The sequence below is a fragment of the Dipodomys merriami genome, unplaced genomic scaffold, assembly GCF_024711535.1.
Source record: "Dipodomys merriami isolate MVZ:Mamm:240054 unplaced genomic scaffold, mDipMer1.0.p SCAF_14, whole genome shotgun sequence".
Taxonomy (NCBI): Eukaryota; Metazoa; Chordata; class Mammalia; order Rodentia; family Heteromyidae; genus Dipodomys; species Dipodomys merriami.
The window spans coordinates 3,903,592-3,928,578 of record NW_027202715.1 but is presented as its reverse complement, the minus strand read 5'-3'; the positions used below and the strand labels follow the sequence as shown (position 1 = coordinate 3,928,578).

Here is a 24,987-nt window from a genome sequence, read left to right as displayed (position 1 = left end):
AAGCTGGAAGTGGCGCTGTGGCTCAAGAGGTAGAGCGCTAGCCTTGAGCTGAAGAGCTGAGGGACAGCACCCAGGCCCAGAGTTCAGGCCCCACGACCGGACCCCCCAAAAACAAACAAACAAACAAACAAACAAACAAAAAAGTGCTTGCCAAATCAGTCTGCCTGATTATCTCTTCTTCCTCTAGTCCAGTTTATATACTAGCACAGATTTCTATCCCCTAAACTAGTGTTCTGAACATATTATATCTCTGTTCTAAACCCTTTAATATTTTCTCACATGTTTCTACTAAGGACCAATTCGTTAGCTAAGCACTCAACTTTCAATTAAATCGACCTATAAGTTAGATTTATCACTTGTTATTTTCAGATCAATCATTAGATGGTATACTTAGCATAGAGATGTTGTAGGGCAGGTTGTTTTCATGGAATGGGGCTGGCTATGGCAATTTGTCTTTGGGCGCTATAAGTAGTTACAACAGAAAACAGATTGCTGGTGGGTCTAAACTATTTATTTTCTGGTTCTTTAAGATAAAATTGCTGACCCCTGTTGGAGAGAAAATTAACTGTTTTCATGAAGATTACCTCCCCATCCCCACCCCCACAAAAGGTAGGCAGGTAAACAGCAGCACCCCAGTAATAAATAATAAAATCTCCGTGGAATTCTTTTAGTTTTAGCTTTGCTTCTAAAAAGCTATCCTGCAAAATTCAGGGTTCATCTAGAGACTTGGATAGGCTATTTATCTTGAATTTAGGGTCACATTTGGTTAAGGAGAATTTCCTCAGTTATTTTCTACTTAATATGGTCATTCTAAACTCTTCTTCTGGCCTCACAAGCTAAGAAGATTGCATGTTTCTATCAAGTTTTCAGCTATGTCATTTGGTGCTAATTTGTGTTTGCCCTAGAGAAAGACAATGGAAATACAGGAAACTTACTAACGGCTATATTCCACCAACTACACACTTCTCTTGAAGGTACTTGCCTGATTTTCATTGTTCTCCCCTGTTTCCAGATAGTTGGTTTAAAAATATCTAGAATTTCCCAGCAATGGTGGCTCATACCTATAATCCTAGCTACTCAGGAGGCTGAGATCTAAGGATCACGGTTCGAAGCCAGTCCAGGCAGGAAAGTCCGTGAGACTCTTATCTCCAATTAACTACCAGAAAACCAGAAGTGGCACTGTGGCTCAAGTGGTAGAGCACTTGCCTTGCGCTGAAGAGCTCAGGGGTCAGTGCCCAGGCCCAGAGTTCCAAGCCCCAGGATGACAAAAAAAAAAATAAATAAATAAAAATAAATAAAAAAAAAAATAAAATAAAATCTAGAATTAAAATTTCTATTGATCTCATGGGAGTTATCCCTATCCTGTCTAGGGTAGAAGTAAGTTTATACTCTTTTGGGTCTGACTTTGCTCAATATTATGTATGCTATATTGTTTTTTTTTTGTCAGTGTGGAGCCTGAATTCTAGGCCTGGGTGCTGTCCCTCAGCTCTTCAGCTCAAGGCTAACTCTCTACGACTGAGTGCCACTTCTGACTTTTTCTGCTTATGTGGTGCTGAGGAATTGAACCCAGGGCCTCATACGTGCAAGGCAAGCACTCTACCATTGAGTTACCTTCCCAGCCCCACTATATTGTTGAGTGAAGTGGTAATTCATTTATTGTTTCATTGTGTAATATTCTACTTTATAAACATAATTTATTCATTTTACTATTTGTGGAATTTTAAAAATAATTATTTTGGCTACTATAAATTGTGCTGTAATAATAGCAAAAGACTTGAAATACCAAAATGCACATTAGGAGAGGAATAGTAAACTATGATGCATTAATAAAATATTTTAAACCAAAACAATTTACATAATATATTTAAGCAATAAGTCCAGATATGGAGTGGTATGTAAAGATGACTTTTAGTGGAAGCACTGACTGACACTGAGAAGGTAGTAAATACAGGGAGAACAGGATTAGAGAGAAAAATTTCATATTTCATACTATATTAATATATTATATTATGCAAACTACATTAAAGGACTTGTAGATATAATATAAACATGCATATATACATATATATATACACGTATTTTTCCATGTTAATAAAAATCCTTTTATGACTAAGTCAATTCTTGCCTTATAGCTATATTAATACAATTCTTTATAACTGAACATTTGGATTAGAACATTTAGATTTCGCTATGAAATGATATGAAGATAGTTCCATAATATATAACAAAGTGAAAAAAAAAAGCAAAAGAACATAAGGAGTCTCCACTTTTTAAACAAAAAGAAAGGGCTGGGAAAGTGCTTGCCTTGCATGTATGAGGCTCTGGGATTGATTCCTTAGCACCACATAAGCAGAAGAAGCCGGAAGTGGTGCTGTGGCTCAAGTGGTAGAGCGCTAACCTTGAGCTGAAGAGCTGAGGGACAGCGCCCGGGCCAGGAGTTCAGGCCCCACAACTGACCAAAAAAAAAAAAAAAAAAAAAGAGAACGATAAAGAAAAGGAAGAAGTAAAAAATTACAATTATGAATGTGGGAAAAACCCCACAAGAATACAAATGCTGAATAGGTAAATAAAAGCATACCTTCATATACCTACATATAATGGATTCATTGGTATACCCTCAAAATCCATGCCTACCTGGAATCTTGGTATGTGAACTTATTTGTAAATAAGTCTTTTTTTGTGGGGATAGTAGTTAAGATGAGGTACTATTAGATTAGAATAAACTCCATGTCCAATTATTAATGTCTTGTTAATAAGAAGAGAGAACTGAAACAATGGTTGAAGTGATTCAAAGATAGAAATTGCAATGCTACAATTATAAGCTAAAAAATGTCACAAATTGATTTCTAGGAGCTGCCAGAAGCTAGGAAGAGACCAGGAAGGATTGGCTAGAATTTCTTGAGGGAAAATGGCTCTGTTGATACCTGTTATTTTGCATTTCTGACCTACAAAAACAATGTGAGCATACATTTCTGTGAGGTCAGTCGAACTGTGCCAAATCTGTTATGGAAGCCAGGGAAAATGATATTCTGTGCAATGAGACATTATAAGGCAATATAAAGAAATAAATAGTGAAGTACATGCTATAACATGCAAACATGTTAAATAAAATAAACTGGTACAAGCCAGGCATTGGTGGTTCACACCTGTAATCCTAGCAATTCAGGAGGCTGAGATCTGAGGATCTCCATTCAAAGCCAGCCCAGGCAGGAAAGTCTGTGAGATTCTTTTTTTTTTTTTTTTTTTGGTCCGGTCGTGGGGCCTGAACTCTGGGCCTGGGCGTTGTCCCTCAGCTCTTCAGCTCAAGGCTAGTGCTCTATCACTTGAGCCACAGCGCCACTTCCGGCTTTTTTTCTTTTTGCTTATGTGGGGCTGAGGAATGGAACCCAGGGCCTCGAGCATGCAAGGCAAGCGCTCTACCACTGAGCCACCTTCCCAGACCCAAGTCTGTGAGATTCTTATCTCCAATTAACTACCAGAAAACTGGAAGTGGCGCTGTGGTTCAAGTGGTAGAGCGCTCACCTTGAGCTGAAGAGGTGAGGGACAGCGCCTAGGCCCAGAGCTCAAGCCCCATGGCCAACCGAAAAAAAAAAAAAAAGCACAAGCCAGAAGTGGCGCTGTTGCTCAGGTAGTAGAGTGATAGCCTTGCAGAAAAAGAGGAAAAGAGTATCAGGGACAGCAGCAAAATTTAAAAAAAAAAAAAAAAAAAAAAAAAAAGCTGGGTACAGGTGGCTAATGCCTATAATCCTAGCTACTCAGGAGGCTGAGATCTGAGGATCACGGTTCAAAGGCTAGACCAGGCAGGAAAGTTCATGAGACTGATCTCCAATTAAGTACCAGAAAACCAGAAGTGGCACTGTGGCACAAGTGGTAGAGCCTTTGCCTTGAGCTGAAGAGCTGAGAGACAGTGCCCAGGCCCAGAGTTCAAGCCCCACAGCTGACAAAACAACAACAACAACAACAAAATAACACCTGGTATGTAAAAAAAACCCAACACAGTGCTTGCTTCGGCAGCACATATACTAAAATTGGAATGATACAGAGAAGATTAGCATGGCCTCTGTGCAAAGATGACATGCAAATTCGTGAAGTGTTCCATATTTTTATTTAAGTGGGGTTAGGGAGAGTGTAGTTGTGGAAGTAGGAGGGAAGGGATGGTAGGGGAAAAACAAAGGAGGAGGCAACAATACTTGATAAGAAATGTACTCCTAGGGCTGGGAAGATTGATCAGTGGTAGAGCACTTGCCTTGCATGCCTGAGGCCCTGGGTTCGATTCCTCAGCACCACATAAGCAAAAAGAAAAAAGCTGGAAGTGGCGCTGTGGCTCAAGTGGTAGAGCACTAGCCTTGAGCTGAAGAGCTGAAGGACAGCACCCAGGCCCAGAGTTCAGGCCCCACGACTGGACCAAAAAAAAAAAAAAAAAGAAAGAAAAGAAATGTACTCATTACCTTGCTCATGTAACTGTAACCCCTCTGTGCAGTATTTTCACAATAAAAAACTTATTTTAAAAAAAAACCCAATACACAAAACCACATATTGTAAGATTCCATTTTTATGAGATTTTTCAGAACAGGAAAATGCAGAGAGAAAAAATCCAGAAACTAACTGGACAGTTTCTTTTTGGGATGATAATGTTCTGAAATTAATTGTGGTGATGGTTGAAAGCCATAAATACAATGAAGTATACACTAAGTAGAGAACTGAATAATACAATAAGACAAAAATAAAATAAAAACAATGAATTGCACAATTCAGATGGGTAAATTCTTTGTGAATATATCTCAATGACAGTTTAGGAAAAAAAATACAAGAAAGCCAAACAGAAACTGAGATAGATTACCTACCAAAGCTAGGTAGGAACAGGATGGGAAGAGCAGAAAAACGGGAGGGGAAATGGGATGAAAGGGAAGTAACATTTCTGTTAGTACAGTTTTGAGAATGGTTCCTGAGGGGGTGGTGTAGCTCATATTTATTTATCTATCATGTGAAAGCTCCTACATTCAATCCCTTGCACCAAGAAAAACCAACCAGCCAACAACAACAACAACAACAACAACAACCAGAAAAAAAAGCTCTTCTAATTGATAAATGTATAAAGAATAGTAAAAAGTCATTATTTGGTTAACAACACAGTAATAATTACTACATGCAAGATTAATTAATGGATATATGCAACACACATACTTGCAAAAAGTATTTCCTCATGAGACATTTATTCATTCAAAAGGCAAAAATACTAACTTCACAAAGTAGAAACCTGGCAGGGACCACTTTTACCAAGTGAAGTGAATCAAAGTTAACATCACCACTAATGAGGCTAATTGATATCATATGTCTCTGGATATGATACACTGGGAACAGAATATTATTTCTGTCATCTCCTTGCCAAAAAATGCATAACTTGGAACTTAATCATGGGGAAAAATTAGTCAAACACAAACTGAGAGACATTCTACAAAATGGCTGGGGAGAACTCTTCAAGAATGTCAAAATTATGAAAAGACAAAGACTGAAACCCCAGACTTCATGAGAATAAGAGAACACGACTGGGGCTGGGAAGGTGGCTCAGTGGTAGAGCGTTTGCCTTGCATGCCTGAGGCCCTGGGTTCGATTCCTCAGCACCACATGAGCAAAAAGAAAAAAAGCCGGAAGTGGCTCTGTGGCTCAAGTGGTAGAGTGCTAGCCTTGAGCTGAAGAGCTGAGGGACAGCACCCAGGCCCAGAGTTCAGGCCCCACGACTGGACCCAAAAAAAAATTAAAAAAAAAAAAAAAAGAGAACGCGACTACTTAGTAGGTGCACTGTAGGATCCTGGATTCTATTTTAGACCACAGAAAGAACATTAGTGGGATAACCGGAAACATCTGAATAAGGTCTGTAGTTTTGTTAATATTACATCAATTAACTTACTCATTTTCAACTTCAGCTTCCAGTGTCAAGCCTCCTACTTGAGTAGTGAGGTAGTATGTGGCAGTATAGGAATGTGCCACTATGCCAAACTTGGACTTACAATAGGACCTTGCTAACCTTTTCCCAGGCTGGCCTTAGTATGGGGAATCTCTTATCTCTGCTTTTTGAGTTATAGGTGTCAGCCACCGCATGTGGCATTGTTTATATTTACATTTTGAGAGTTGACAAAAATCGTGTGCACATATATATGCATATATAGACCAAAATTTCTCCAAATAAGGAATCAATATTCTTTCATATATCTAAGATGTACAGATAACAAATAAGATCATTTTCAGTTCTTATTTGCATCAAACTAAGATTATATCCCAACTTATGGGTTATTTAAAAAATATATTGCTTCTATCATCATTAGTGTAATGTAAGCTCATACTAGCATTATTTTATGGCATGTTTTGGGAGAAAATCCATATAATCCTCTCTATGTATTGTCTTGAATTTGCAACTAGTTGCCTTCTGAAGATATTCAAATACTTAAACTGCGGGCAGTTCAAATCATCCATGCCTGCGAGTGCCTGCTTATATCTTACCCAGGTCCTCACAGCTAAGACTACACTCCATGGAGTCTAGTCTCCATGAGGGCAGGTTAAATGAAGAGTACGGTGTTAAATAACCCATCCACATAAAAAGCTGTGGTGCCTGTGACTACAGTGCTACTGTAAATTGTCTTTTGACTAATCAGTCCTAGGAAATGGGACAAGTTTATGTTCCTTATACTGAACTCTGATTATCACCCCTAAAATTCTACTACTTACCTTCAAAATTATACTGCTCTAGGATTGGTGCTGTGGTTCAGTGGTAGAGCCCCTGCCTAGCAAGCACTAGGTTCTGAGTTCAAATCCCAGTACTGCAAGAGACCAAAACAGTATCAACAACTCAAAAAAAAAAAAATTAAAAAACCCACCATTGTTTGGTTACAACTAGACTGCTCCAACCCCGAAGTATTCATTAGGCATTTTAGTGCTTGTCAGCTTTTGTAACTTTTCTTCTTCTTCTTTCTTTATTTATTTGTCTGTCGTGGGGCTTGAACTCTGGGCCTGGGTTAATTGGAGATAAGAGTCTCATGGATTTTCCTGCCCAGACTGGCTTTGAATGGCCAACCTCAGATCTCAGCCTCCTTATTAGCTAGGATTACAGGTGTGAGCCACCAGTGCCCGGCATAACTTTTCTTTTTAGAAGACCAATATAGATCTTTTTATTTAATAGACCTCTCTGAATGACACTGATTATATCCTAGGAAAAACCTTTTTCCATTTTTCATCTACTACTTTAAGGTCACATAATATCTAATCGGTGTTCAATGTATACTTGGGGAGGCTGTTGTATGCACTGGAATTAGATAAGTAGTTCAGGAAGGGGACATGGTAGTTCAACTAAATAGGAAAGTAAGGGAAGGCTAGGTCAGCAGCCTCAGAACCCTAGGTGAGGCAGGTATTGAGATAAGATGTTCTAGATACAGCAAATCTGACATTATGTCAGTATATCAAGAAAACTTGATATAATTTCATTTCTCATAGCATTGGTTTGTGAACCAGGCCCAGAGTTCAAGCCCCATGGCTGACCAAAAAAAAAAAAAAAAAAAGGCAAAATATAAAATAACTAGAAGGAAAAAGTTGGCTATATTTTGAAGCTGAATTGAAACTACCAAATACAAAGTAGTAAATGGAAGGTTGCGTTGCAAACAGATCCAGATTAAATGTCAGGACTGCCATGGTGACAAATACCTTTCTGCTTTATAGATAAGCTAACACAACTGGCATGCTGAGCTGAGATCTTACTGTCATTCCCATTATGATCTACTTCATATGCTCAAATACCAAAAGTAGGCTTTTAAAGGTATACTGCAGCCAATAGTCTAGTTAAAGAAAATGATTTTCCTTTTTCACCTAAATAGTTCTATGTACTTAAAACATACCTTATAAAAAAAATTGAGTATACAGAGTAATATCAAGAGAAATCTACAAACCTGAGGCCATTAAAAAAAAAGGTATTTTGATTTCTTCATGTGCCAATTCTCTAAGCTGCTAAAGTTAAGGACCTAAAATGCTTTAGTATTTATGGATTTACTAAAAGGTTCAAGGCTTAAATCCTTTAACAGATCCCAGATTAGCCAACTGCAAAAATACTACTTATTTGATCATAGCAATATTGATCCTTTAAAGTACTCATACCAATTTCTAAATTATAGTTGAAATAAAATGGTAAACCAACTGTCACTGTTTATATTCCACAACTCATGGGCATATTTAAATATAAGAACAGGACAGATAGTAATATGAACCGGGTGAAGAATCCATCTAACTTCCAGGAAATGAGCCATTGTTCTTTTGGCTGTCATCCACTGTTTCTCATCCAATCTTCCTTAGGACCTAGATACAGAAGTTTCAGTAACATTCACAGTATGTAAGATGAATTAAAGTAATTCCTTTACTAAAACGAAGGGACAGTATTCCATAGAAAATTCCAAGTAAGGGCTGGGAAGTTGGCTCAGTGGTAGAGCGCTCGCCTTGCATGCTTAACGCCCTGGGTTCGATTCCTCAGCACCACGTAAGCAGGAAAAAAAAAAAGCCGGAAGTGGCACTGTGGCTCAAGTGGTAGAGTGCTAGCCTTGAGCTGGAGAGCTGAGGGACAGCGCCCAGGCCAAGAGTTCAGGCCCCACGACTGGACCCAAAAAAAAAAAAAAAAAAAAAGAAAAAAAAGAAAATTCCAAGTAATTTTTTTTGGGGGGGTCAGTTGGGCTTGAACTCTAGGCCTGGGTGCTATCCTTAAGCAATTCAGCTCAAGGCAAGTGCTCTACCACTTGAGCCACAGAGCCACTTCTGGTTTTCTGGTGGTTAATTGGAGATAAGAATCTCATGGACTTTCCTGTCCAGGCTGGTTTTGAACTGTGATCCTCAGATCTCAGCCTCCTGAGTAGCAAGGATTACAGGTGTAAGCCACAGGTACCCAGCTAAAAAATTTTTTTCCAATAATTTACTTATTAATTAATTTATTTTTTATTGTGAAAATACTGTACAGAGGGGTTACAATTACATGGGCAAGATAATGAGTGCATTTCTTATCAAGCATTGTAGCCTCCTCCTTTGTTTCCCCTTCCCATCTCTTCGCATCCTCCCCCCCCAACCCCCCCACCAAAGTTGTAAAGTTCGTCTTTCAACATAACAACTTGTACATCTCATTGTTGCAATGGGTCCTCCTGTATCCCTGTTTTAATGATTTGTTTTTTCCCTTCCCTTCCACATATACCAACATCATATATAGTGAAAGCAGGGGTTATATCATGGGGGAGGGACATACAACCAGCTAAAATTTTTTAAAAATAAAATTTGTTTTGAGCTGAGTGCCAATGGTTCACACCTATAATTCTAGCTACTCAGGAGGCTGAGATCTGAGAATGATGGTTTGAAGCCAGTTGGGGCAGGAAAGCCAGATGGGGCAGGAAAGAGGCTCAGGGACAGCACTCAGACCCTGAGTTCAAGCCTCAAGACCAGAAAACAAATATCATTTTGAGGGGTTGGGTTGGGGGAGAATAATCAAAGCTATGATACTGATCAATATGCATTATACTTATAAACTGACATGTTGACTGTTACCCCTTTGTACAGTCACTTACAGATAATAAAAATATAATAGAAAATAAGTTTGAACTTTTGAATGTAATGGCACTATATGCCATTACATAGACTATATGCCACTATAGACTCCCTAGCGAACACATTTTTGTTGTTCCAAATTTTAGCTAGTGTATCTTTCCTTTTTTATCTTATTTTGTTTATTGTATTTTCCTTCTTGATATGCCAGTACTGGGCCTTGAACTCAGGGTCTCACATTCTCATTTGGCTTTTTCATTCAAGGCTGGTGTTATACCACTTGAGAGGTACCTTGACTTCTGGCTTTATTCTGGTTAATTGAAGGTAATAGTCTCAGGGAATTTTCTACCAGGGCTGGTTTTGTACCATTATCTTCAGATCCCAGCCTCCTGAGCAGTAGGATTACAAGCATGATCCACTGGCAACTGGCATCCTTTCTTGACCACCCCCAAACTAGGTATATCTACTGGAAATGGAAACATTTTTCTAATTTTAACTGCTACTATTAATATGGGGATTTAAAAAAATGGCTGGGAGTTCCAGGGTTAATATGATGAATTAGAAGTTTCCTCCATGTGACCCCTTGAATGAGGAGATTAAGATAACCAAGAAGAGACAACATTCCAAGGAGACAAAGACATGAAGAATATCAGGAATCAGCTGGGCACCAGTGACTCACATCTGTAATCCTAGAGCTGAAGAGCTTAGGTATAGCACCCCGGCCGATGACCAAAAAAAAAAAAAAAAGAGTATCAGGGATCAAAAATATGGAGACAAGAATTAAATAGCATACTGAAATAGGAAGGAGTTTGAAACACTAATCCTAGTTCTATCCAAAGAAGAGAACCTAAAACTACAACCACAAGCTTTCTCCTTGTCCTGATGGTGATCTGAAAGCACTAGGTCTCCAGGTCCGTGTCCACTGCTCTGTTGATTTTCTCAACTCTGGACACACAAGGGACAACTCTTAGACTGGACATCTGCCTCCTGTGAATGCAGATTTGAGAAGCTTCTAAACTGAATGGGAACCTGCCTGGTGCACAGAATGCAAAGTTGGTAGGGCTAGCAGTGGCTCGAACATAGAAAAGAGAAGCATTAATGTACTTATATGGTATATAAATAAGTAGACATGATTGAGCATTTACCTAAAAAAAAACTTTCAAAAATAATCCTAAATATAAATGATCTTACTCTGTCATTTAAAAGAACACCTCAACTGGCAAAGCCACATGTATAGAAAGTGAAAGGATGGAGAATGATATTACAAGAAAACAAAACTTGGAAGCTAGTATGAATAGCTATACTCACCTCTAACCAGGTTGACTGAGGCAAGATACAGAGTGGTAAAGAGGCTCACTGTATATTAATAATATAGGGAATATATGACAATTGAATATTTAAATGTATTAGTTGTTGGCTCACTTAATTTCACAAAACAAACACTACTGGAAATAAAGGGATAGATAAGTCCAGATATAATAACAGAAGGTTACTTCAGGATCTTACTTTCATCAGTAGATTTTCCAAACAAAAAATCAAAAAGGAACTTCGCAGTTGAACTGCACCAGAGAACAAATGGACTTAACAGGTAGAATACCAGCTAAGCAAATATGCTAACTGAGCACAAGGTCTTCAGTTCAAATTCTAATTCTGTCAAAAACAACAAGGTCACAGAGAAAGCATGGTGACTAAAAACTTGGTAATACTAGCACTTGGGAAGCTGAGGAAAGTTCAAAAAAGATACCCAGGAAGAAAGTGAAAAAGCAAGCCACAGACTGGTAAATCTCTTCAATATATTTATCTCACAAAAGATAATTGCACACTATAACAATAAGATCAACTCAATATAGGCATAAGATTTCAGAACAAATATCACAAAAAAGGTATCTAGACGAAAAGGTGCTCTGCTACATTACACATCAGAAAATTCCAATAAAAATCCTGAGGTACAGTCACATTACATACTCATCAAACTGGCTAAATTTTTTAAATGATAGAAGAAAATGTGGGTAAAGATGTGGAACCATTCCATATGCTGATGAGAGTATAACCCTTTAGAAATCTGGGTCTGAAAAATATAACTTCTGTATCATAACTACGGTCATGATTACTAGACCTGATGCATTGGCCAACATCACTATTTGATGAGTGATTTTTGTTTGTTGAAAAAAATCCCATCAGAAAAAAAAATCTGAATACATACGCTAATGGATGTACTTTCACATACAAATGAATAATATAACCACATTAAGGTAGATGGAATAAAAGAACTACTAAGTTATTCTGGATAAAGTGTTTTTGACTGTATATTGTATGGCTATGGAAAAAATAACTGTAAACATATACTACCCTAAATATATTTTTCATATGGGTATGAGTTTACAATTTATAACAAATTCAAGATGGAACAAATAATAAATACATTTTAGATAATAGAGCCAGAAATTTTAATGTAAAGGAAAAAGTTATAAACAAGGCAAGGGCAAAGGCTAGAATAAACCTTGTGTTGTTTAATTGGAATAAAGTATATGATGGCTTAAAGATAAACAGATATAGAGATAAATATAATTGGGTTTATGCATAGCTTGTTATATATACTCATACTATTGAGATATGTTTATTGAGAGGGTCTAGAAGCAATGATATTCATGGAGCAAAAAGGATATCCAATACCCAGATCTGGGTTTCTGAATAATATATATGAATAAAAGGAACCTGGGTTCTTTGCTTGATGTTTTTTTTTCAGATACTGTACTGAGTTATTTTATGGCTGGCCTTGAACTGCAAGTAGAATTGAAATAGGGAGGGAGGAGAACTATACCTTCTATGTTACACTTATGTATCACCCAGCCCAGCTTGTTTTTTGAGACAGAGTCTCAATAACAGTTTTGCTAGTCTGGCCATGGACCATGATCCTTTTATCTGTCTCCAGGTGGGATCACAGGTGTGACCTATCCTTGTTTTTTCCTTTTGTATTTTTTTTGGGGGGGGGTCGGTCATGGGGCTTGAACTCTGGGCCTGGGCACTGTCCCTCAGCTCTTCAGCTCAAGGCTAGCCCTCTACCACTTGAGCCACTGAGTACACAAATTATGGTGATGTTAATGATAACAATAATAATTATTATTGTGCTGATTCTAGGGCTTGAACTCAAGGCCTAGGCACTGGGTACTGAGCTTTTAGGCTCAAGGCAAGCTCTCTACTACTTGAGCCACAGTTCCACATCCAGCTTTTCTGGTAGTTAATTGGAAAATAAGAGTATCACAGATTTGCCTGCCTAGCTGGCTTTGAACCTCAATCCTCAGATCTCAGTCTCCTAAGTGGCAAGGATTATTAATGTGAGCCCTTGAAACCTGGATGTGTATGAACATTTATTTCAATAGAAAAGATCTTAGGTGTTCTATGTTTAAATCTGTATCTCAAGTATTCTCAAGTTTCTGTGTGGTTGTTAAATATTTTTTAGGAAAAAATGCTGTGAATTGTAATTATATAATCGATCTCAATAAGCATGACTTAAAAGTCAATGCTATCTAACTATGGTGTCTCCCATTTTGCCTTACGTAGCATGATCTATCTGATAGAAAGGCAGAGCTGAGAATTCTTTATCCAAATAGTTCTGGATTGAGACATTAAACCATAGATGTTCCAAATATACTATTTTTGTCAGAAATACGACAGTTCCATATTGTATTCCAAATTATTTTTGACCTCTTGGCTAATTAGAGGATTTTAAAGGACTCTGTCTTTTGTTGTTACAATATTTCAAAACAAAATGTGACCAGTCGTTGATATTTACATGTTTTCTTTACAGTCTCACCTGGTAAGAACATTTTTCTATAAATGCCATTCCCAGACATTCCAAAAGAGAATGCTACTTAATTTGTCCTATCCTTATTGCTGCCAACCTATGCCAACAAGATCATCATTTATAACTGGTTTGGCTACAGTAAAGATAGTATTTTCAAAATGATTTATGTTAATATTTTGTAGGACTAGGCTTGGGATGGTGAGCTATCATTATTCTTCCAACTGTTGTGACTATTTTTCTTTAGAGTCTGCATTTTCTATTGCACAATTTCTGTGCTCTATGCCTACCAGAATTGCAAATCACACTGACCTTTTCTTTCAGAGGAATGGAGAGCATGAGTGTTTTCACAGAACATGAAAACTTAACTAGCAGATAAAGCAACAAGAACCAGAAACATGAAGATAAGTAATTTGGATTCCACCATTTACTAATAATGAAATGACACAGAGTACAGTGATATAACTATCTTAAGTTATAAGCATCTCAAAGGTGAGAGGTGATTTAATCTACAGATTGCCTGTAAGAGTCATTGAGTCTCAATGCTTTTTGATGAATCAAGAAAGGGAAGCAGATGGCTCACATCTGCAATCCTAGCTTCTCAGGAGGTTGAGATTTGATGATCATGGTTCAAAGCCAGCTCAGTGGAAAACTCCCTGTGAGAATCTTTTTTATTTTGTTGATCATGGGGCCTGAGCACTGTCCCTCAGCTCTTCAGCTCAAGGTTAGCGCTCTACCACTGTGCCACAGTGCCACTTCTGGTTTTCTGATGGTTTATTGTTGATAAGAATCTCACTAGGGCTGGGAAGGTGGCTCAGTGGTAGAGCACTTGCCTCGCATGCATGAGGCCCTGGGTTCCATTCCTCAGCACCACATAAGCAAAAAGAAAAAAAGCTGGAAGTGGCACTGTGGCTCAAGTGGTAGAGCGCTAGCCTTGAGCTGAAGAGCTGAGGGACAGCGCCCAGGCCCAGAGTTCAGGGCCCACGACCGGAACCAAAAAAAAAAAAAAAAAAGAATCTCACTGATTTTCCTGTCTGGGCTGGCTTTGAACCGAGATCCTCAGGTCTCAGCCTCCTGAGTAGCTATGATTACAAGTGTGAGCCACCAGTGCTCAGCCCTGTGAGAATCTTATCTCCAATTAACCACTCAAAAAACCAGAAGTGGAGCTGTGGCTCAAAGTGGTATAGTGCCAGCCTTGATCAAAAGAGCCCAGGGGTAGCATTCACCACCACCACCAACAAAAAAGTAAATGTTTAGTTATTTAGTTATTCTGTTGCCATCATTCCACAGAATCATATGGCATGGTAACATCATCAAATCACTTAATCCAACGATTCTCACAGTGAGAGGTAAGGACAGATAGCAATGCTGTATCACCAGGGGAACTTCAATGCTGTATTTTCATTATACAATGCTATATTTTCCTTCCTCTAAATTCTAAACTCTCACATATCTCCTGGAGGACTGATCACAATGCTTACAGTGATTGGCACATTGAGGGGAAACTGCTCTTAAGAAGGCAGGGATGGATTTGCCAAAAATTTAGTTTGATATGACAGTATAAGGCTTCCAGTTAAAACAATTGACCTAATATATTTTCCACTTTTATGCACAAGTGCAATTCTAGTAGCCTAAAAAAGATTATAAAAATATTTTAAAAAGGAAGTCTAGAATGTGTTCTTCAGTGGGCCTATTTCATTAAGACCACTTTGGAAATTATTTTCAATAGTTTACACTAAAAGAAGTCACAGAATAAGTCAATGCTTTTCTGATTATTAGTGAAATACTTAATACATGAACTTAAGAACATTTAAACTGTCTATAAAATACTACATATGTACATACATACATACAATTTCACTATAATACGATGGTGTTAATATATTAGTAGTTTCTGCACACTAGGTAAAGAACATTAGTTGTTGTAAAGTTCATAGATACTTAAATGAGTTCCTAGACTTGGCTTCCATGGCACTAAACAGGATTGTTCAACATGTATTAAAGTGATCAAAAGAAATAGTATCTTTTCGTTTTTGCACTATTCATACCTCTTATTTTTCTTTGCTTTTTCAATAGGTTTATTTTTTAAATAAAATAGGCCTAATATAAATCTACCCAATAGGTTTATTTTTTAAATAAAATGTGGTAAAATGGGCCTAATATAAATCTACCCTTTTCTTTTTGGCTGGTTCTGAGTTAGAACTCAGGGCCTCTCATAAGCTAGGCAGGTACTCCAACATTTGAGCCATGCCTCCAGCTCCAAAATGACCATTTAAACAGCCTCAAGTAAATCGTTCTATGTAATGGAACACAAATGCACTATTCAACCATCAACTATAGTCCATCTCTAAACTTTTTTCATCTTTCCAAACTGAAATACTGTAATCATCTAACACTATCTTCTTCTTTCTTCTCTTCCTCCTCCTTCTTCTTCCCAGTATTGGGGCTTGAACTCAGGGCCTGGGCACTGTTCCTAAGCCTCTTTTGCTCAAGCCTAGCACTCTACCACTTGAGCCACAGTGCTTCTGGCTTTTTCTGTTTATGTGGTACTGAGGAACTGAACCCAGGGCTTTATGCATGCTAAGCAAACACTCTACCACTAAGCCACATTCCCAACCCCAAACAATAACTTCTTAATCCTCCCCATCCCAGTTTATGGCTCCCCTCTATTCTACTTCTGTATCTGTAAGTTTTCAAAATATCTCATATAAGTGGAATCGTATAATATTAGAACATTTTGAGGAAATCCTGTTTTGAACCTTTTGGCTACTATGAATAATGCTACTATGAAACACGGAAACACACATATTTGTTTTTTTTTTTTTTTGGGTCCGGTCGTGAGGCCTGAACTCTGGGCCTGGGCGCTGTCCCTCAGCTCTTCAGCTCAAGGCTAGCGCTCTACCACTTGAGCCACAGAGCCACTTCCGGCTTTTTTCTTTTTGCTTATGTGGTGCTGAGAATCGAACCCAGGGCCTCAGGCATGCGAGGCAAGCGCTCAACCACTGAGCCACCTTCCCAGCCCCCCCCACATATTTGTTTAAGTTCGTGTATTCATTTCTGATGGGCATAAAAGTAGAAGTGGAATTACCCACTGTGCTACTGTTAATACTCTTCAATGCCCAATCCTCCCTCAAAAAATGTCTTGTGAACTCAATTAGTCTGTAAGCACTGAAACAATGACTGATATATGACAGACTCTTTGAACTGAATGGAAAACAATCTGAAAGAGAGGACCAATAAATCTGGGAAAGACTTTAGACTTCCTGGCAACTTAAATAAGAATCTGAAGAATTAAATTTCCAAAGGAAACTGGTTTAGAGATATCATATCTCAAAAGGAGATAGGTTGCCAGAATAAAATACCAACAAAATTGATTTTGTTAACATTATTGCTACATTCTACAAACTTCACAGTGTGATCATTTAAAAATACTCTGCAGTGTGAGGTTTCAGGCACAATAACTCCTAATTAGTGTTTTAATAAGTATGTTAGCACTGCCTTGTACCATTCTGGAATGTCAGTTATGGTAAATTAAGGGACACTTTCCCTCCTATCTTCCATTAGTGCTTTAATGCTTAGAGGTGGGAAAAACTGGATCCATATTCAAGAGGAAAGGAGGGAAAACAATAACAAATTGGCATCTCTTCTGTGAATTGCCCCACAGGCCAAGCATTTTTATGTTCTTAATCATTATTAAATGACTTAACATGACACCCAGAGCCTGGCGAATGATTGCATCCTGACATGAGAACGAATTACAAATGAAATGAAAGATCAAGCCGTATTAGAGGACTGCCTCTGGGAAATGAAAATCTTTAATTCTCTTTTATTATTGACATTTATTTGGCTGCCATGAATAACAACATAGCAAAGAGATTCAGCTATGCTTGTGAACTGAATAGCTTATCCCAGGGCTCAAAATTGCATTAACATTTATCATGTTTGCTTTTGTAGCTGACACCACTGAACAGATTCTCTATCCATCTTGTATTTATCATGCATTGCAGATATAGTGCATCTTCTAATTTGAGTTCATTTTCATATGGTAGCAAAGATTAGCCAGGGTCTTTCCTCAAATACAGTCCCATTTGTAAGCTTTCTTAAGACTGGTTTAGTAGATTTAATACAAAATAAAATTTTAAAATTCCAATCACAAGATAAAGAAGTTAATTTTCAACTTTGGGAAAATTGTACCAATTCACAAAGAGGAAGATACTCATGTGACATGTTTCTAGAATATAGAAAGCCTTAAAATGAACATCTCCACAAAGAGCAGCTAAATAGCATTTTATGAATCTGAAGGTAGGATTTTATTTTCTATTTGAGAAGTCTGCATGTTTTTCACTTTTTTAAACTGTCAACTGCTAAGATAGGAATTGACTACACATTATAGGGAGATAGCAATTTAGTTTGCATCAATGCAGAGATATCCTTTCCAGTTTTATTACGTCTCTTTCAAAGAAATTAACAATATCCCTTTCCCTGACACAGGAGTTATCTGGTACTTGGTACGTTTGCTTAAATGATCCTCTTGGACTGGATTGCCTTCTTTTTGTTAAATTCCTCCTAGAATTCAAGGCAATCTATCTTAAGAAAGTCACTCTGAATCTTATTTGAAAAAAATGTGTGTGGGCCTGAACTCAGGGTCTTGTGCTTTCTAGAAAAGAACTTAATCATGTGAGCCACACTTCCAAGCCTTTTTTAATTAGTTAATTTTTCAAATATGTACTTGTGCTTTTAGTCCAGCTTGTTACAGACGGTGATCTGTCTATCTCCATCTCCTAACTAGCTAGGACTACAGGGGTATATCACTTCATTCATTCCGCTGATTTTTTTTTCTTCTTTGGGGGTTTGAACTCAGGTCCTAGGGTTAGTTCAGCTGTCACTCTACCACTTGAGCCAACCTGAGCCACACTTCCAGCCTGGCTTCTTGTTATTTTGGAGATAAGAGTCTTTCAAACTTTTCTGTTCTTGCTGGCCTTAGCCTCTTGACTAGATAGGATTACAGGTGTGAGTCCCTTGTGACTAGCTACTTTTTTTCAGTCCTGAGGCTTCAACCTAGGTGCTATCTATCAGCTCTTTTGCTCAACTACTAGTGCTCTACCACTTTGAGCCATAGCTCAAGTTCTGGTTTTCTGGTGGTTAATTGGAGATAAGAACCTCACAGAGGGCTGGGAAGGTGGCTCAGTGGTAGAGCGCTTGCCTTGCATGCTGGAGGCCCTGGGTTCGATTCCTCAGCACCACATAAGCAAAAAGAAAAAAATCCAGAAGTGGCGCTGTGGCTCAAGTGGTAGAGCGCTAGCCTTGAGCTGAAGAGCTGAGGGACAGCGCCCAGGCCCAGAGTTCAGGCCCCACTACCAGACCCTCCCCCCCCAAAAAAAAGAACCTCACAGGATTTCTTGCCCTGGCTGGCTTTGAATCGAGATCCTAAGATCTCAGCCTCCTGAGTGGCTAGGATTTCAGGCATAAGCCACCAGCGCATGGCTACTTTTGTTTTTAGAAAGTTGAAATTGTGAAAAATTTCAGACACATACACAAGTAGACTTAACAGCACAATGTCCAGCTTCAAAAATTTTATCAGGACTAGTCTGATATTTTTTTTTGGTTGGTCACAGGGCTTAAACTCAAGAACCTAGGTGCTGTTCCTGAGCTCTTTTTTGCTTAAGACTAGTGCTCTATCACTTTGAGCCATGCCCCACTTCTGGGTTTTTTTTGGTGGTTAACTGGGTAAGAGTCTCATGAACTTTCCTGCCCCAAATGGGTTTGAACCAAGATCCTGAGCTCTCAGCTTCCTGAGTGGCTATGATCACAGCTGTGAGCCACCTGTGCCCAGCAGGACTAGTCTCATTTCACAGATGCCCCAACTCCACTCACTCAATAATTTTTTTTTTTTTTTTTTTGTCAGTCGTGGGCTCTGGGCTCTCGTTGAACTCTGGGCTTGGGCTCTGTCCTTGGGCTCTTCAGCTCAAGGTGAGTGCTCTACTGCTTGAGCCACAGCGCCACTTCCTCACTCAATAAAATTTGAAGTAAATCTCTGAATCTTACTTTTGATACCTATTAAATTCCATAGTAAGAAAGTTGGACAAACATAAACAAATTGAACAAGCACAAAGGTTATAACTGTTACTGTTTACAAAAATCATTAAATGATTTTAATCTGAAGAGTTTAGATAGGTAATTTAATTATATTAAATCATCTTAGTAGGTAGCATCATGTTGACAATCATTTTAGCTAAATGTTTATTTATTAGATGAAATTCCTGTTTAATTTCTATGGATGCTATAAAATGAATGGTTGAATAAAAATAGAAATGAGATTTTTTTTTTGAAGAAAAATCAGGACATTTCTACACTTATTTGTTTATGATTAAGTGAATCTATGCTAGTGCAAATATTTAAAAGTACGATGTGTTCCTTTATTTAAGGAAAAACATTTCTGGACTAATAAAATCTGTGAAAATTCAAAAGTGAAGTAAATATTTTTTGTTTTTTTGTTTTGTTTTTGCCAGTCTTGGGGCTTGAACTCAAAGTCTGGCCTGGGTTCTGTCACTGAGCTTCTTTTGCTCAAGGCTCGCACTCTACTACTTGAGCCATAGCACCACTTCAGGTGGTTAACTGGAGATAAGATTTTCATAGACTTTCCTGCCCAGGCTGGCTTTGAACCACAATTCTCAGATCTTAGCCTCCTGAGTAAAAAATGAAGTATTTTTGATAGAGTAGGAATATTTACTAAAATAACTGTAAAAGGTACATTACTGTGGATAACCCAATGTAATTTTGTCCTGATTGATTGTCTTTGTAATATGAATTTGTCACACAGCTCCCACACATACCTGTAGCCATTATGGTGTCACCACTCCCTTGGGTGAAGATCACAATTCGCTGTCTCTTCAAGTTCACCTTAGGAAGAACTTGTGTCTTCCTGGCTATCTCCTTAATATCTTTAGTCTATTAAAAGAAAGGAAGAAAATGTTTTTTGTTTTTATAACCAGTAGAGTAACATAAAACTTTATTAGTGGGTTAACAATATTGCTTCATTCCTTTTTTTGATTTGGTCAGTTGTGGGGCTTGAACTCTGGGCCTGGGCACTGTCCCTCAGCTCTTCAGCTCAAGGCTAGGACTCACCACTTGAGCCACAGTGCCACTTTCAACAATATTGCTTCAGATGGGACCTATTTCTGCAAGGTAGTGACTTAAACATAACCACAAAATTATGATAAATTAAAAAATTAATTACTTAAATAAAAAATAGGAATAATTCCTTAACTTTAGCAAATATCTGGTCAGTTTACAAATTTCCAGTTAAAGAGAGGTTTGTTTGCTTAAGTAGGACCTCATCATGTATCCCTCGCTGGCCTTGAACTCATGTTTCTCCTGCCTGTATAATTAGGCCTTAGGATAGTTGTATTCTATACTCAGGGCTAGAATTTTAGGCATGTACCAACATGTCTGGAAAAAAGAGATTTTAATTATTTAATTTAAAGAAGGAAGGGTTCATTATTTTAGAGATTTACAGAATATAATTAGGCTGAGTTTAGGAATAGTACAATTGCTATACTGACAGATTTTTCACAGGACTGAATGAGAGGAAGAAATTAAGTCTTATGTAAAGACTTAATTTTTTAAAGAAAGATTAAGTTAGAAAATTACAAATTAAAACTGGGTACAGATGGCTTACACCTGTAATCCCAGCTACTTAAGAGGTTGAGACCTAAGCATCGTGGTTCAAAGCCAGCCTATGCAGGAAAGTCCGTGAGATTCTTATTTCCAATTAACCACCAGAAAACCAGAAGTGCTTCTGTGGCTCAAAGTGGTAGAGCACTAGCCTTGAGCAAAAGGACAGTGCCCATGCCCTGAGTTCAAGCCCCACAACAATAACAACAAAATTACATATTAACTCTCAAACCCTGGTACTATTTTTCATAGCACACAGGCTTTATACCACAAATACTTTATACCACAAATAGTCCAATTTAATTCTTGAGTTAAAGGCAAGTTTTAGAGCCTGGCATGGAGGCACAAACTTGTATTTTCAGCACTGGGGAGGCTATGACAGAAGGATCACAGTTTGAACCCAGCCTGGATTCCCTAGAAAGACTATGTCTCAGAAATAAAACAAATAAGTAAATAAATCAATAAGTAAATAAACACATAAATAAAACAATTCAACCATTTTAGGTAACTTAAAAATCTATGTATGAGCTGGGCACTGGTAGCTCATGCCTGGGCACTGGTGGCTCAGACCTATAATCCTAGCTACTCAGGAGGCTGAGATATGGGTATTGTGGTTCAAAGCCAGCCCAGGCAGGAAAGTCCTTGGAACTCTTATCTCCCATAAACCACCAGAAAATTGGAAGTTGAGCTGTGGCTCAAGTGGTAGAGCGCTTGCCTTGAGCTGAAGAGCTGAGGGACAGCACCCAGCCCCAGAGTTCAAGCCCCATGACTGACAAAAAATAAAAATAAAAATAAATTATGTCTGGAGTTATGGATTGAATGTTGTTGATAGCTTGTTATATCACTGTGCTTCACAAAGCTGTACCAGAGAAATATATAAGCAACAGAGCAGGAGTCATAAGGCTTATCATAAATGACTGCAAAAAATATAGAAGCTTCTACATTTAAGAAGTTGTGACAGAGCTGGGAAGGTAGCTCAGTGCTAAGAGTTCTTATCTTGTATGTATGAAGTCCTGGGTTTGATTCCTCAGCACCATATAAGCAGAAAAAGCTGAGTGGCACTGTGGCTCAAGTGGTAAGGTGCTAGTCTTGAGCTGAAGAGCTGAGGGACAGTGCCCAGGCCCAGAGTTCAGGCCCCACGACTGACCAAAAACAAACCACCTAAAAACTTTTCCCAAAAGCTTACTTTTTATCTTCTCATAGCTAAATATTTTAAGTTCTAAGATATTTTCCCTTTTCTTAGATTCTTTTCTCTCATAGATAAATCTCACACATCTTACCAGAATGATGAGATTACAAGGAAGTTTAGAATATGATAGACCCTAGATTTATTATTTGTATGACCTTGAGCAGGTAAATAAACTCTCTAAGGGTCTATTTTAATTGATAAAAGTAAGAATATATTTGATAAAAGATGTTGTATAGCTCTGTGGTAGAGCACAGGCTTGACATACGTATGGTCCAATTTCTAGCTCCAATCTTATTTAAGATATTTATTATAGAAAGAAAAACAGTAATGTATAGTACAGAAAACTGACAGACATCATCTTTATCATTGGTCAATTATGTGATGTTAAAATTTGTGAACAGGGCTGGGAATGTGGCTTAGCGGTAGAGTGCTTGCTTAGCATGCATGAAGCCCTGGGTTCAATTTCTTAGCACCACAGAAACAGAAAAAACGAGAAGTGGCACTGTGGCTCAAGTTATAGAATGCTAGCCTTGAGCCAAAGCAGCTCAGGAACAGTGCCCAAATCCTGAGTTCAAGCCCCAGGACTGGCATACAAAAAAAATTGTGAACCAAGTAGGGTATTTATACAGTTCCCAAAAACTATTATTACATAGTTACAAAGCCAAAGAAGCTCCAGTAGTAACAGGAGAAAAAAACAAAATGAGTCAAGGTCCTGAGAGTGAGAAAATGTCATGGACTGAAAAAGACTAAGGGCACAAGATAAGTAAATGCAATGTGAACCCATATAATAGTGGAAGCCAATAATTCTAGCTACATGGAAGTAGAAATCAGGAGGATTGTGGTTCAAGGCAAGTCAGGACAAAAAAGTTCAGAAGGCTGAATGCTAGTAGCTCATACCTGTCATCCTAGATACACAGGAGGCTGAAGATCTGAAGGTTTGCTTAGAAGGCAGGCTGAGCAGAAAAATCCATGAGAATCATCTCTAATTAACCACCAAAACCCTAGAAGTGGAGGTGTGCCTCAAGTGGTAGAGTACTAGCCTTGATCACAAAAGCTCAGGGACAGTGACAAGGAACCAGCATTTAAGCTCCTGGACCAGAGCGCACACACACAGAAGTTTAAGAGACTCCATCTTACCAATAAAAGAGATGAGTATGGTGGCATATATCTATCATTTTAGCTACATGGAAAACACAAACAGAAGAATTGTGGCATGGACATAAATGTGAGGTTTTAGTTGAAACAAAAGCAAAACAGTCTCAAGTAGCAAGTGCAAGCCCCTGAATTCAAACCCCAGTGCTACAAAAAGAAAAAGTAAGTAGTGTAGAAACTGGACTCGATTTTGGAAAAAAAAAATCCAAATTAAGAGGAAAACTGAAGCTGGGTGCTGATAGCTCACATTTGGAATCCTAGCTACTCAGGAGGCTAAGATCTGAGGATTATGGTTTGAAGCAGATGAAGCAGGAAAAAAAATGAGACTCATACCCAACTAACCACTGAAATCGGGGGGAAGCCATTAGTAGATCTGTGGCTCAAGTGGTAGACATTAGCCTTAAGCAAAGAAGCTCAGGGCCAGAATCAGAAAGCTCCAGTATTGGCAGAAGGTGGGGGAGGGGGGGGAAGGGAGGGGGGAGAAATAAACTTAGGTAATTAGTTTTTGGCAGTCTGCAAATGTTAATTCATTATAATCTGGTTATATAAGACATTAACATTAGGTGAAGGTATATAAAAGGTATATGGAAATTTCTGTACTATTTTCATAATTTTTTCTAAGACTAACATAATTTTGAAATAAAAACTTACAGCCAAGCTTGCCTTGCATGCCTGAGGCCCTGGGTTCGATTCCTCAGCACCACATAAGCAAAAAGAAAAAAGCCGGAAGTGGCGCTGTGGCTCAAGTGGTAGAGCACTAGCTTTGAGCTGAAGAGCTGAGGGACAGTGCCCAAGCACAGAGTTCAGGCCCCATGACCGGACAAAAAAAAAAAAAAAAAAAAAAAAAAAAAAAAAACTTACAGCCAAGCCCTGGTAGTACATGCTTGTAATCTCAACACTTGAAAGGCTAAAATAGAAGGCTTCCAAATTTGAGACCAGCATGGGCTACATATAGTAAGATTTTTTTTTTAAATTAAAAATAGTTGTTTCAAGAATGAAAGTAGATTAAGTGAAAGAGTACAATGCTGTATTTTCTGCTTGGCTTATTTTTAAAATCCTTATGATTGTCCATTCCTTCTGTTGTCCCATAATCTCTAGAAAGAGCTCAAGAGTTTTGACTAATGAGAATTCAATTAGAATATCACACAAGCAAAGTGAAAAATGCAGAGGGAGAAGATCCTCACCCAATTGAGCATGAGCTATTATGGAACTCTAAAGTGGTCATTAAATCTCAGCTTCTCTATGCAGTAGTACTTAGAGAAACATAGTTATCTTTTTTTTTTTTTTTTTTGCCAGTCCTGGGGCTCAGGGCTTGGGCTCTATCCCTGAGCCTCTCTGTGCTCAAGGCCAGGGCTCTACCACTTGAGCCATACTGAGAGTGAGAGAGTCACATGGACTTTCCTGTCCAGGCTAACTTTAAACTTTGACCCTAAGATCTCAGCCACTTGAGCAGCTAGGATTATAGGCAAGAGCTACCAGCGCCAGGCCAATTATCCTTATTTTATAGACAAAAAGAATTAAGAACGATGCTTGTAGCTCTAAAGTATTCATTATCTAAAGATAGTAGGTACTATTGCTTATCTCATTTTACACATGAAGAAATTAAGTTACA

General features: G+C 38.2%; 1 protein-coding gene and 1 non-coding gene across 6 annotated transcripts in view; one reads left to right on the top strand and one right to left on the bottom strand.

Annotated features, from left to right (window-relative positions):
* The window catches only part of Adk (adenosine kinase), a 424,911-nt gene that overhangs the window by 69,994 nt on the left and 329,930 nt on the right, over positions 1 to 24,987 (bottom strand). For all 5 annotated transcript variants that reach the window (XM_070020633.1, XM_070020634.1, XM_070020636.1 and 2 more), the window contains one exon: positions 20,194 to 20,308. In XM_070020633.1, coding sequence (XP_069876734.1) covers positions 20,194 to 20,308 — 115 coding nt within the window. The remainder of the gene's footprint in view (positions 1 to 20,193; positions 20,309 to 24,987) is intronic.
* Positions 3,999 to 4,105, top strand: LOC138826215 (U6 spliceosomal RNA). The gene has a single exon (XR_011371577.1). It is a non-coding gene; the product is annotated as a U6 spliceosomal RNA (small nuclear RNA).